The following is a 14,952-nucleotide window of genomic DNA, read 5'->3' as shown; positions in this document are numbered from 1 at the left end:
CGAACAAGTTAATTCTTTATAGGGCATTAATCAAGAAAAGAGCATGTTGGACAGTCAACGGCCCAGTCCCAAATGAACCCCTGGACCCTATGCAATTGTGGAGAGCTGAAAGATTTTTTTGAGGTATTTTATTTAGTTGTATTTAACCTTTATTTAACTAGGCAAGTCAGTTAAGAACACATTCTTATTTACATTGATGGCCTACCAAAAGGTCTCCTGCTGGGACGGGGGCTGGGATTAAAACATGTATAATATATAAATATAGGACAAAACACACACCATGGCATGGGAGACAACACTACATAAAGCGAGACTTAAGATAGCAAGGCAGCATAGTCTATCAGAGGACAAGGTTGAGGTATTACCATATTGGGTGCACCTCTCAAATCTCAGATCGCCACAAGTGGGTGTAGGGATCCATTTGGAATTGGGCCTACCAATGTGATTGGCGTGTTCAAGAGCATCAAACCGTGATTTATCAAGGGTAATCTGCGACAGACTGATTGATCTTAAATAACGAGTCAGTAGTATTTGTAGATGCAAGGTGATTTGTAGATCAGTCAGTCGGCAGTCGCCTGCATTGTCGGCTGTAACAGCGAACAAGCCCATTTCTAACTATCTGTGGCCAAACGTCATTAATTAGCTTCCACCCCGGAAATGGGTAACCAATAATAGCTCCCCCATTTTCTTTAGATTTAAATTAATATCCATAGTTCTATGAATTGGATCAAAGCTTCAATTGAATAGATCCAGTTTAGACAAAATAATAATTCTAACAAACATAATTTCAGTGTACATACAGTGTATCAATATGGAAAAGATCATGTAAATTCTTTAGTCAGAAAAATACATCCCACTTGGAATGTTTTCAGTGCGAAAGTGCAAGGATTAATGGCTGCAATCACGGATCTCTTGTTATTGTTTACATTTTGAAACAGCCGAAGGCCTCTACTTTATGGGGTTGTCATTGACAGTGGACGGTATGTTCTTGTTGGGTAATGTTTTACCTAGCTTTTCATGTTCGTAAAATGCGTTGACAAGTAACTAAGTCAATTGGTGGCGACGAAGTAGCTAGCTAACGTTAGCCTGCTATGCTAATCAGCGGCTAGCTAACGTAAACCATAATACAGTAGATTGTTGGCTACAACAAGCTAGCGAGTTATTTGTCGGATATAGTAGTTATCTAGCTAGTATAGATAACTGTTACGCTTGACTTGTACCACAATGTTAGTTTGTCATGGATTAAAATGTTGTTTATGTTGTTAGCTTGCTTGCTTTCTACTGTAACTAAATTAGGAACGTGTCACCGTTTGAGACCAGACAGACCATCCACAATTTGGCTAACGTTGGCTAGCAAGCTTAAATGGCCTCAAAGTTGTAATGATGGGTTAACTCGTTACATATGTTCTTTGTGTGTTGTTGTCATAGAGATGACAAATTGATCCGCTTTTGCTGGGCTAACCAATGCGCAGCTATAGCTCTCGAAGGGTTTCTGGAAACTTGGATCTCGAGGATGTTCAAATGACTGCAGAAACATAACGCATAGTTGCAAAGGTCAAGCCAAGATCACCAGAGAAAAACACAGGTATAACACACCATGTCATGTTTTTGTGCTATTGTTTTCTGTGTGGGATGTCATTACCTTCATTTGAATGTATTCTTATTCTATTGCAGTGTACGGTTAGATCAAAGTCATGTTATTGTTTTCCCCCCTTCCCCTTTACCCACAGAGAATACCAATAAGTGAATTTGTCCTTGAATATTTATCACTATTGTGTTTCTGCAGAAACTAAATCTGTCAATTTTGCCTGACCTTAGGGGTGCACAATGTTTAGTGCAACTCAGAGTTCCAAGTCTGAGTTCCTGGACAAAGCCAGGCAGGCACGTGAGGAGAGGAAGGGGTACAAAGAGAGGGAGAGAGCAGCCACTCTGATTCAAGCGCTGGTCAGGAGATTCCTCTGTCGCTGCAAACTCCAGAAGCAAATAAGGTTAGATTTTACAAGCAATACTTGCCATTGTGCTTTAGGAGGACATATCATCTTTCTTGAGACTCAATGTGTGAATTCTCTCTATTTCTGACCAGGAAAGAGGTTGATGACTTCTTTCAAGATGTCGGAACAACAAAAAGAAATGCACTATCAATTTTTAAAATTGCTCGGAAGTTGTTATTCATTTTTTGTCAAGAGGATAAGCTGGTGAGTTTCTTTAACCCCTACACTTTACCCTCACTGATAATATATGAAAAATGTTTTGTACATTTAACTGATTTGAAAATATGTTTTGTACATTGTTATAACTGATTTGAATGTTTTAATGGTCTCTTACTGGAGGATGTCTCTTATTTACTTACGAGCTGAAAGGCATTTCAATAATTATGATTCAATATAGTACTTGAGATTACTGAAGATTGCTTAGTGTACATTTAACTAATGAACTATGATGTTTTTTTCTACGCAGAGGTTTGAGAAGCTTTGTCGCTCCATTCTTGGTAGCATGGAGGTTGAAAATGAGCCCAAAGTGAGTATGATTATTATTGATCATCAGTGATTACAGATTTTTTATGAACCCAGAGTGTGATTGACTCTGTGATTCTGTTCTTGGTTATCAGGTTTGGTACGTGTCACTGGCCCTTTCCAAAGACCTCACCATCCCATGGATAAAGCAGATCAAAGATGTTCTGTGGGTCTCCTGTAATTTTCTGAAAAAATTAAAGGTAAATATTAATACTTAGGATAATAACCTTCTATAAAATAACAGGTGTATAATTTAAAATATTGAAATGTGTATAATTTTGAAATGTCAAAATTGTAACTTTACCCCTCCCTTCCTTCTCCTGTAGCCTGACATCCTGCAGGACAATAAGCTGGTGACTTTGTACCTTACCATGCTGGTGACCTTCACAGATACGTCAACCTGGAAGATAGTGAGAGGGAAAGGTCAGTCTCAGGTCAAACCACTGCTGCAGTGCACACACATCCTCTATTATCACTAGTGTCTTGATATTGAAAGAAAAAAAGACAGTGGAATCTGACATCCCCCCCCCCCTCTGTTCTAGGAGATGCCCTCAGACCAGCGTTGACCCGGATCTGTGAGAACATCATGGGGCATCTCAATCAAAAGGGATTTTATTCAATACTGCAGGTACAGTTACACATGTGGCATCTTCCATCTTTTCCCCAGGCCTTTTAGAACGATTATTATGATGTTAACAGGGTTGGGGTCAATTAAATTTAAATTCCAGTCAATTCAGGAAGTACACATTCTAATTCATATTATCTTTAATGCTTTTCAATTAGGAAGAATTAGAATTTTGGCCTACTTTTTGAATTGACTGGAACTGAAATGGAATTGACCCCAACCATGGTTGTTGACGTGTATTGGTTGTTTATGCAATATAAATAAAAAATAAAATGTGTGAACTGTCACCTTTTGGATTCCGTGGTAGATTCTACTCACCAACGGATTGGCGCGCTCCAGACCCTCTCTTACCAAGGGCACACTCACAGCAGTATTCACATTGGCATTAAGGTGAGCGGTTGTTGGGAGTGTTCGTATCCCCATTTAACCACAATGGATCAATTGTCTCTGCATCACTAGAGCCTGGAGCAGATCTATTGCAGTGGATTCCCAGGGTTCAGCTAGCTCACGTTCCCTCTCAGTAACAGGGTTTGTAATAAGAAAATAATCCTATGTTTTAGCTTCATGGAGAATTAAGTCCTATCTTATCATAGTGTATGATCTGCTTGGTTACCGTTTTAGAATGCTCGGAGCCAAAGAAGCTTTGGGAGCCATTAGTGTAACTTGTTTTTATTTTATAGACCTGTCATTGCTGCTCACTTCTCTGACAACCTGCTGAGGTCTCTTCTCATCCACATCATGTCTGTCCCAGCTGTCGTCTCCCACATCAACACCATCACCCCAGAGGTAGACACTCACATGAAGAAATGGCACCCTATTCTCTGCCTCGTGCACTGTATGTAGGGAATAGGGTGCTCGAAAGTAGTGCACTACGTAAGGTATAGGGTGCCATTTCAGACGCACCCTTTATTGTGTGGACATCATAACTTGTACAATGAGAGAGCCTCTGAGTGTGTGCTTGTCTGTGCAGTGCATGGCCACCATACAGACCCACGACCTGCTGAGGAAGTTCACACTGTTCCTGAGCCGCGAGGAGCAGTGTGTCGACATCTGTGTCTGCCTGGAGGGGAGCCACACACTGTGCTTGCTGGGTACGGTCCTTTACATTGCCTCACATAGCTATTCTATGGCAATAGTTTTTAATTCTCTTGTATATTGCAGGGTTTCCCAAACTCGGTCCTGGGGCCCACCCTGGTGCACGTCCTAGCACTACACAGCTGACTCAAATAATCAAAGCTTCATGATGAGTTTGTTATTTGAATCAGCTGTGTAGTGCAAGGGGAAAAACAAATCCTGCACCCAGTGGATGGGGACAGGACAGGGCCAATTTTGGGAAACCTGCTATAGGCTACTGTTTGTGTGAGTGTACAAGTTAAGAGTTTTTTTGCATGACTCTTTCTTGTTTTTCTCTGTGCTGTGGGAAGCATACCTAATCAGCTCTTTGGGGTTGCTGCTCTGTGGGGGCCTCTGTTTCATCCTGTTGTACTGTAGGTAACCTGATTCACCTGGGCTACCTCAACGAGAAAGTCCTGGAGGAGGAGGCCAACCACTTTGTGAAAGACCTGACGGACATGCTGTCCTACTGCCAGAGATACGTGTCCCAGAAGAAATCCAACCTCACTCACTGGCACCCGGTCTTAGGCTGGTTTTCCCAAACTGTAGACTACGGGTCAGTGGTACATCCTCAGAACCCAGATATGTTTCTGCTCTCTTGTCGACTCTTATTGTCATGCCAAACTCATGACAATGACCATAGGAGCAAAATGGCACAAACAGATATGGGACCGGGCTATGAAATGGGATCTCAATCATTGAATGTCATGGATTTAAAGTGGATCTTAACTCCCTCACCCTGTCCTTCTCTCCAGTCTGAATGAGTCTATGCCACTGGTCACCAAGCAGCTGCAGTACCTGTGGGGCATGCCTGTGATCCGGACTCTCTTCAGTGACGTGCTCAGCAAAAAGCTTGAGACCCAAGAGCCCACGCCTCCACCACAGCCTACCACGTCGCAGAACAACCTTCCAGTCAAGAGTAAGTTGAATTTGGTTTGTTTGTTGTTTTCCTCCCAGGCACTTAATCAATCAATTTCAAGGGTTAATTATTTAGAAACTATTGTCAGTTTTTTTTGCCCACTTACCTGGGTTTTTGTCGATCAACACTGTATTAAAGGTTGTGTTTTAAAACAATGAACTAAACCTTATCAATGAAGTAACTTTGTCAGAGTGGTTTCTGATTGACATGTGGGTTTCTCTTAGGCCTCTTTAAGCGGGCGTTTCAGAAGTCTGCCTCGGTGCGCAACATCTTGAAGCCGGTCGGAGGGAGACGAGTGGACTCCGCTGAGGTGCAGAAGGTGTGCAGTATCTGTGTGCTGTACCAGACAGCCCTCACCACGCTCACTCAGATACGACTGCAAATCCTCACTGGTGAGTCCCTGCGATTAGAGACACACACACACACAACATATGTTCTCTCATGTTTTCTCCGGTGGTGTCGCCCTCAGGCCTAACCTACCTGGATGACCTTCTGCCTAAGCTGTGGGCCTTCATCTGCGAGCTAGGCCCCCAGGGAGGTCTCAAGCTGTTCATGGAGTGCCTGAACAACGACACAGAGGAGTCTAAGCAGCTGCTGGCCATGCTCATGCTGTTCTGTGACTGCTCCAGACACCTCATCACGTGAGCTCCATGAATTGCTACTATATAACAGACACGTGATAGACACATCCAGTATGGGAGGGTTTCCCACATATAGATTACATCTAGTCCTGGACGAAGAAGCACTTTCAATACTAATCTGTGTCTGGAAAACTGTCCATAAATGCAGTATCCCAGACCCACTGGATGTCTGTAGTTACTGACACATTATAACGTATGTTTTCCACAGGATCCTGGATGACATTGAGGTTTACGAGGAGCAGATCTCATTTAAGACAGAAGAGCTTGTCACCATCTCCTCGTTTCTCAACACATTTGTGTACAAGATGGTCTGGGACGGCATTTTAGGTGAGTCGCCTCTTACCCCTGTTGAACTCTTGTCAAACTCAAAGGTCAAGCCGATTGACAGTGACAGAATTGCCAATCCCAGGTTTCGGCACCATGAGAAATAGTTTGGGGATAGGGTTAGTGAGTGGGTGCATTCATTTAGTGTGTTGTGACAGAGAATGCCAAGGGGGAGAAGCTGGACCTGTTCCACAGTGTTCACGGCTGGCTGATGGTGCTCTATGAGCGGGACTGCAGGAGGAGGTTCTCCCCTGATGATAACTGGCTGCGCAAGTAAGTGCCCCTCCGGAAACATACTGATCCTAATCCCCAATACTTCCCATGCTTGTTATTCTGCACTTCCCAAATCCTTATAAGGTGATCCTTGTGATCAGTAGCAGTCAAATACTCTCAAAGCTTGAGGTGCGCTTGAAGCTTGCCCACCATAATGGAACCAATGGAATGTTAGTGCCAAAAGCGCCAACTTTGTCCACCCTGTACACCGGGGAAATATTGGGCCCATCTCAAGTATTTGACTTATGTATTTGTTCCAGGTGTGATCTGTAGGAAACAATTGTGATGTTGGAAAAAGGCACACACACACACACTCTTTCAACCCTTATGTCCAGGGATCTGAAGCCAAGCCTTTTGTTCCAAGAGCTGGAGAAGGGCAAGAGGAGAGCTCAGCTGTTACTGCAGTACATACCACACGTCATTCCCCACAAAAACGTGAGTCTGCACAGAAAGAATATTGTCCCTCTGGGGAATCTGTAGTTGTAGTTTCACTGTACCGTGTCCTTATCAATATGTACATGGTGTCTCACCCCCATTCGTAATCCTGTCCTACCCACTTTAGAGGGTCCTGCTGTTCCGGAACATTATTACCAAGGAGAAGGAAACCTTGGGATTGGTGGAAACAAGCTCCGCGTCTCCGCATGTCACCCATATCACCATTCGCCGCTCACGGATGTTAGAGGTATGGACTTGATGTATCGATCTGTTGCATGTTTTCCCCCACACTGGAATACCACTTAGGATGAATTCTGTATTCAAGTGTACAGATTGAGACAGTCTAGTTGTCACAGCCACCATACCGGACTGTATTTGACATCAGCCCAAACTGATCACCCAAACTCTTTGTGCCTGAACACTCTTCAGGATGGTTATGACCAACTCCGCCGGTTGCCTGTCAACTCCATCAAAGGCGTGATCCGTGTGAAGTTTGTCAACGACCTGGGTGTGGACGAGGCCGGAATCGACCAGGACGGCGTCTTCAAGGAGTTCCTGGAAGAGATCATCAAGAAAGTCTTCAACCCAGCACTCAACCTCTTTAAGGTTTGCTCTCCAGACCTCGTTTCAAATATTTTTGGAATAATTTTGAAAGATTCACTCTCACAAGGTGCTTTTAGCCATTTTCTGTCAACCATGCTGCTGCTGATGTTGATGTATTTTCCCACATAGACCACCAGTGGCAACGAGAGGTTGTACCCTTCCCCTACATCCTACATCCACGAGAACCACCTGCAGCTTTTTGAGTTTGTGGGGAAGATGCTTGGCAAAGCAATGTATGAGGTGTGTCTGCACTCACAGAGGATGTTAGTCATGTGAAATTGCCATATATTTACAAGAATGACTCCTTTTAAAGCCACAAGCCCTGCCCACCACTTTCCCCCTATAAAACTGAGGGATGGGTCTGGAGAAATGTAATGACGGTTCATAGCTGGAGCTATGGATGCAATGCCTGATAGTCCATGAGATCAATGTGTATGTGTGTGTTTTTCAGGGCATCGTGGTGGACGTGCCCTTCGCCTCCTTCTTCCTCAGCCAGGTCATGGGTCACCACCACAGCACCTTCTACAGCTCCATCGACGAGCTGCCCTCCCTGGACTCGGAGTTCTACAAGAACCTCACCTCCATCAAGGTCAGAAAGATCCCCCGCCCCAACTATCATAGTCCTACATTCCCTGGCATTGTGTGTAATTACAGCATAAACCGTGTTTATTACGAAAACGTTGTAAAAAAAAAAAAAAAATTGCAACTGAAAATTAGCGTTTCTGATTGGTTAAGTCCTGTTTTCTCCTGCTTGTTGCCTGTTGAACACGACCCCGGTTTATGGTTATAATTTCGCTCTTTTGATTTGAGACGTTTGTTTTACTTTGTCGCTACTTTTTGTGATCAATTTTACTTCAAGTTGTGGAAGTTGACTCCAAATAGGTGGTTGATCTTGGTTTTGTCCTTTTCCAGCGCTATGACGGGGATGTTGGTGATTTGGGACTGACACTATCGTATGACGAGGATGTTATGGGACAGGTAGAAACTATATATTGTTTCTCTGAATACAGGAAAACAGAACTGCTCTTTTAATCTCTTAAAACTCTCTTCATGTTTCCTGGCAGCTGGTCTGTCACGAGCTGATTCCTGGAGGAAAGACGATGCAAGTCACTAACGAAAACAAGTGAGCAAGATGCAGCTCCCTATCTAGTGGTTCTCAATAAATACATATTGTATTAGACAAACAATGGTGTGAACATCAAGTGGAATTAACAACTAACATCTGTAAGTTTGGTTCTACAGTACATCAGTGGTTCTCAAACCTCTCCTCTGGGACCCCTAGATGTTTCACAATTTCATTGTAGCTCTGAACCAGCTCACCTGATTCACCTAGTCAAGGGTTTGATTAGTTGACAAGTTGAATCAGGTGTGCTAGCTGTGGAATAGATCAAATACATGGAATCGGTGGGGGTCTGAGAGGTTTGAGAACCACTGATGTACTGTAGAACCAAACTTACAGATGTTAGTTGTTAATTCCACTTGATGTTCACACCATTGTTCGTCTAATACAATATGTATTTATTGTCCCCCTCCCCCAGACACTTGTGGAGATCTAAAAGGATCTGATGAGCAATAAGGTGAATGTCCTACCAAGCCAGGGCATAGTAGATGTACATGCAATGCTTATTATACCTGTCAAATCCATTCATATCTTCACTGTTTCTTTTTTATTATTACTTTTTATTTTAGTCTACTTGGTAAATATTTGATCTACACTTCTTGAACTGCACTGTTGGTTAAGGGCTTGTAAGTAAGCATTTCATGGTAAAGTCTACACTTGTTGTATTCAGCGTTTGTGACCAATAGTTTGAGTTGATTTCACAAGTGCCCAGGAGGGAAGGGCTAGGGGGTTGTTTCTAGACAGGCCCATGGTCAAAGACCGGTACAGTATGATGATGGGAAACTGCTTCTGCAATAGAAATCCTGATTACGGTTGTAGGTGATGTCATGGCGACGTTGGCTAGCAAAGCTCATGCATAGAAACACGTCATCGGGTCTAACAGTCCTCTCTCACTGAACTGCGCATGTGCAGGTCGTCAAATCAAAAGCACTCCTTTGCTATAAAGTTGTTTTTGACAAATGAAAACGTGTCAGTTTGTCACTTTCACAAGGTTGGAGTAATAACATGTTCAGCTACTTAAGACATTGGCTCACATCTAGGTTGTGCCTTTAGAGTTTCAGAAAGTGAAGAACCAAGGAATAACTTTTCCCTTTTCTCATTGACTTCTTAAACCCTGGTCTGCTTCACAAGCATTCCCGGATGTCTTGAGATCAAGTCAAATGGTTAGCAGATGTTATTGCGAGTGTAGTGAAATGCTTGTGCTTCTAGTTCCGACAGTGCAGCAATATCTAACAAGTAATTTAACAATTCCACAACAACCACCTAATAACCACAAATTTAAGTAAAGGAATGGAATAAGAATATATAAATATATGGATAAGCAATGACAGAGTGGCAAATGCAAGATGCAATGGATGGTATAAAATACAGTACATACGAGATGAGTAATGGAAGATATGTAAACATTATTAAAGTGACTAGTGATCCATTTATTAAAGTGGCCAATGATTAAGTCAGTATGTAGGCAGCAGCCACTCTGTGCTAGTGATGGCTGTTTAACAGTCTGATGGCCTTGAGATAGAAGCTGTTTTTCAGTCTCTCTGTCCCAGCTTTGATGCACCTGTACTGACCTCGCCTTCCGGATGTTAGCGGGGTGAACAGGCAGTGGCTTGGGTGGTTGTTGTCTTTGATTATCTTTTTGGCATCTGGTGCTGTAGGTGTCCTGGAGGGCAGGTAGTTTGCCCCCCTGATGATGTGTTGTGCAGACTGCACTACCTTCTGGAGAACCCTGCGGTTGTGGGCGGGGCAGTTACCGTACCAGGCGGTGATACAAGAACGACAGGATGCTCTTAATTGTGCACCTGATGTTTGTTCCTCTGGGTTTAGAAACTCTGCCATGGTGTTCTGAGTCTGACGTAACTTCACCTTTGACCTTCTCTGTGCTGCAGGATCAGCTACATCCACCTGATGGCGCACTTCCGCATGCACACGCAGATCAAGGAGCAGACGGCAGCTTTTATCCGAGGATACCGCAGCATCATCAATCCAGAGTGGCTGCACATGTTCTCCACCCCCGAGGTCCAGCGCCTCGTCTCCGGGGACAATGCCGAGATTGACCTGGATGACCTCAAGTGCGTAACCTTCGACCCCTTTCACCCCGACCAGCCCCTCAACATGTCATTACTGTTGTCACTCGACAGCTCTTCAACGTGCCAATTGTCAAACATTTTAGGGAAATCCTGAAATCCACGGTGTTCAAATGGTGTGAATCTCCCATTTGATTGTTTCGCTGACAATGAGCTGACCTTGTAAGAAGGTGATGAAGCCAAGGTGAAGGTGCTCGCTGACATGGTCTCTCTCTGCCTGTCTCTTTCTGTCTGTCTCTCTCCTGTTGTCAGGAAACACACAGTTTACTATGGAGGTTTCCACAGCAGCCATCGGGTCATCATCTGGCTGTGGGACATCCTGTCCAGTGACTTCTCCTCTGAGGAAAGAGCCATGTTCCTCAAGGTAATAACCAGCCCCAAATGTTACAAAAATGCTATTTTACCATTCATTCATTTAGCTGTATTAAATCGACTTGCGGGGCGCCAGTTTGAGACTTGTAACTGTTATGTTATTATCCATTGTTGTTCTTGGTTTACAGTTTGTTACCAGTTGTTCAAGACCCCCCCTCCTAGGTTTTGCCTACCTCAAGCCCCCTTTCTCCATCCGCTGTGTGGAGGTGTCCGACGATCAGGTGAGAACACTGTAATCATAGTCAGATGTTTATACATAGAGCTCAGTGATATGGAAAAAAATCCATACCATGATAATGTATAGCCTGTATAGCCTGATTTGATGCGAAACTATAAGTTTATAACAATGTGCACCACAGTTTAACATTTAAAAAGTTATAGCCATCAATTGTCCCATTAACAATAACCCATATTAGTGAACTTATTTCATTTCAAACTTTACATTTCTGTAATGTAACTAATCGTGATGAACAATATCCGCAAAATGCCTGCTATAAGTGATCGGTATGGTCGATCATTTTTGGTTTATCGTCCCAGCTCTACCTGCTACTCTCCATTGAACTTTGACCTTTTTGTTGAAAAATAAAATAGCTTTGAGAAGTCAGTCCCTTGGGACTACTGTGTGTTTATGTGTGCTCCTGTCGCCTGTCTCTCTAGGACACTGGGGACACCCTAGGCAGCGTCCTCCGTGGTTTCTTCACCATCCGGAAGAAGGAACCAGGCGGTCGCCTCCCCACCTCGTCCACATGCTTCAACCTGCTCAAGCTGCCTAACTACAGCAAGAAGAGCATCCTGCGTGACAAGCTCCGCTACGCCATCAGTATGAACACAGGTTTTGAGCTCTCATAAAATAAACTCCCCCCTGCTCGTGGCCTGCTGACAGCAAAACTAATGGGAGAATGACTGAAGAGCATCCTCCTTACCCAGGCTAGAGGCGGGAGTCTGTTAAGTCAGTGGAGCTTTACCAAAGCAGAAGGCAAAACACGTAAGACACCCCCCCCCTTTACCTTTATCGCAGCCTTGGTAACCAGAAGAGCTCCGCCCCCTCTCTTATCCCAATCAGTCTGGATTCTGGAAGATACCCACCCCAAGGGCTCTCAAGCCCATTTGCTGCCTCTGTAACCACGGTAACCTATTTTCTGACCAGTTGTAGTCTTTTGACTACGTAAAAAAAAATTATCTTCAAATAGACAAGTAGCTAAAGAAACAAGTGCTGTGGGAGCAACTCATTTGGAACAGTTACTTTCTGCTCTCAACTTTAACCCCATGCTAATAATCGTAACAAGGAGAAGAATGTGTTACCTAACACATTGCCAAACTAAAATGGCTCCATGTCTTACCATTTCTTCTCAGGCTTAATAGAACGATACTTGGATCTAGCACTCCCACGTCAAATTAACTGGAAAGCAATATAGATGCAATGCAAGCCATTAGACACGTGATAGACTTCTCACTGGAGCAAAACCATAGAACAAAGTTTCCTATCTATTGGAATACAATATTATCCATGCAACTTTCAGCTGTCATTCGATGAGTCTTAATAGCCTTGTTGAACATGACGAAAGCACCTTTTTATAAAGAGACGACAAATCACTGCCTCATGTTCAACAACAAGTTCTAACCACGGAGAGGTGGTCACCTGTTGACGCCTGTGTCATATTTATATTGGCTCTCATGGATTCATTAAGGAATTAAATCCTGACGATCTTTCTCTCCCCATATACACACACTACAGTCAGTCACCTGACAAAAGCATTAGACCTTGTATCTCTGTTCTCTAATGTATTGAAATTAGAACTCATGTTACACTGCAATGCATTTGTAACCCAAAGTGATGCCTGTCGGTCATGTCAATACTTTCACTGATCATGCGATTGTTTGATACAGACAAATGATGTCCCATTATCTTATGTCGTGGTTCCGGAGTCTTTTTTGTTGTTGTTTTTTTGTTTGCTTTTGATAATTAATTAGTGGCTCTTGAATGTTTTTTATGATTTGCTGTGAAATATCTGGGTCCTATAACTACAGCAGACAACTGTTGTTTTTTCCGCATTGCATGTCGCTGATTGTGACCTTCCCAAACAAATTTGTTACAGTGAAGTCAATCATGAACGTTTCTCTATACACTAGGATTTCACTGAATAATTCTCACTACAGCTCTGAAAAATGCTGAGTGCCTCATATGTCCCCACCTCATATGTCTAAGTGTGGCGTTTGATCGCGTTTGTGACTGACCATGTCTCTTCGAAATGGAATCAAGCCATAAACACACAGGACAAGGTATTTATAAGGACTTGAGCCTGCTTAGAGATAATTCAAATTCAACGCTCCCTCTACCGTGTCCGCCACTGAACCAACCAACCAACCAAACCAGGAAAGTTTGGTGTCATTTGTCACTGGCTGTGCATGCCAACCCTGTAAGGATGCTCCCTTGTCTGAAGACCTTACAGCCACATGGAAAGGGGTTACGCAGGGAGCAAACCATACTACAACATGATGTCATGGGTTGGTTGATCACCTGAATCTGAAAGCATTTCTTTTGTATCCATCTACCCTCCTTCAGACCCTCTCTTGCACAGAAAACCCTGCCAAATACCATGCAAAATGTTGCATTAACAGGGTCAAATAAAAATAGACTATGTGGGGCAGTTGTTAGTAACTTGGTGGTGGGAGATGAGGCAATTTAGGGTTTTAAATGGAAATGAAAGATAAACAGGCTGATAAAAAGCAATAGCCTGTCTGTTGACTCTGTATTTTATGCAGCACTTTTTCCTGAGGGGTGTACGTGTGCACTGCGTGGTTGTGGTCAGCCATTGATACGGCTCTGGTTGTGGTCAGCCATTGATACGGCTCTGGTTGTGGTCAGCCATTGATACGGCTTTGGTTGTGGTCAGCCAGAGATGCGGCTCTGGTTGTGGTCAGCCAGAGATGCGGCTCTGGTTGTGGTCAGCCAGAGATGCGGCTCTGGTTGTGGTCAGCCAGAGATGCGGCTCTGGTTGTGGTCAGCCAGAGATGCGGCTCTGGTTGTGGTCAGCCAGAGATGCGGTTGTGATAATTTCTAGTTGAAGGCGTAATGCACCCCAACACCTCAACGCATTTATCACTAGCTAACAGAAAACACCTTTCTGATGATGTTATGGGGATTATATGGGCCATTAAACAAGGTTCTGTATGGTTTTATATTGCTTCGCTATCTTATATTGACCAATGAACCGCAATCTGTGATCTATTTGTTTGTGTATAGTAATATTAGAGGGATACAACCTACATGTACAGGCATTTCCCCCAGTTATGAATGCCATCAATTTCATTGGCAAATTGAAATAACTATTAGAGACTATAGTATGGGAAAATCTTACCTCAATTTTGTCTGTTGTGACTGCGATATATTTAATTCCCAAGATCCTCTGACTGTGGCCTCTCTGACAAGTCAGTGGTCAATGTCCTCAGTGGTGTCTGACTAAATGTTACCCATAATTTTTTTCAATCAATTGTTTCAACAGCCTGATGCGGATTAGAAATGAGGTTTGGAAATGGAGCTGTAGTGAGACATGTTCAGTGTCCAAGAGAGAATGGAAGATATCCCACACACTCTGTCTGTTGTGTTTGATGAGGTCATTCCTCACTTTTAAATGATGTCATGAGAACTTGCTATCTTTTTATTCGAAGAAAAGGAAATCCAGGAAATGTGCAACATACTCCTATGAAAGTACTGTCCTCCCTCCTTTTTAAGTGTTTTTGAAACTGGTTGCACTATGTGAAATACAGGTTGTTGAAAAGGTTATTTCAATGTAAAACATGTCTGTGTAAGATATTTCTGCTGTAAAACATTAACAATTGTTGAGTCATGTTAACCATATTTATTCTAAACTTGACTTAACTAAAGTGTGTCTTTCTTCAGGAATCAAGCCATGCTTTTCTTCAGGA

At 43.2% G+C, this 14,952-nt stretch overlaps 1 protein-coding gene across 1 annotated transcript; it reads left to right on the top strand.

Moving 5' to 3' along the window:
* The first annotated feature begins 668 nt into the window (after positions 1-668).
* ube3b (ubiquitin protein ligase E3B) lies at positions 669-14,929 on the top strand. Its single transcript, XM_046347921.1, has 28 exons — positions 669-980; positions 1,429-1,585; positions 1,819-1,988; positions 2,084-2,195; positions 2,458-2,517; positions 2,609-2,713; positions 2,840-2,936; positions 3,056-3,141; positions 3,446-3,528; positions 3,819-3,924; positions 4,109-4,229; positions 4,630-4,807; positions 5,007-5,170; positions 5,395-5,562; positions 5,640-5,811; positions 6,020-6,138; positions 6,294-6,408; positions 6,744-6,843; positions 6,971-7,090; positions 7,273-7,449; positions 7,576-7,686; positions 7,898-8,035; positions 8,359-8,424; positions 8,511-8,569; positions 10,456-10,638; positions 10,906-11,017; positions 11,154-11,246; positions 11,683-14,929. The coding sequence occupies exons 3-28, from the start codon at positions 1,828-1,830 to the stop codon at positions 11,872-11,874; spliced, it is 3,198 nt and encodes a 1,065-aa protein (XP_046203877.1). The 5' UTR covers positions 669-980; positions 1,429-1,585; positions 1,819-1,827; the 3' UTR covers positions 11,875-14,929.
* The last annotated feature ends 23 nt before the right edge of the window (positions 14,930-14,952 follow it).

Source organism: Oncorhynchus gorbuscha, linkage group LG04 (genome assembly GCF_021184085.1).
Source record: "Oncorhynchus gorbuscha isolate QuinsamMale2020 ecotype Even-year linkage group LG04, OgorEven_v1.0, whole genome shotgun sequence".
In the NCBI taxonomy this organism is placed as follows: domain Eukaryota; kingdom Metazoa; phylum Chordata; class Actinopteri; order Salmoniformes; family Salmonidae; genus Oncorhynchus; species Oncorhynchus gorbuscha.
This window is presented reverse-complemented; position numbering and strand designations above follow the sequence as displayed.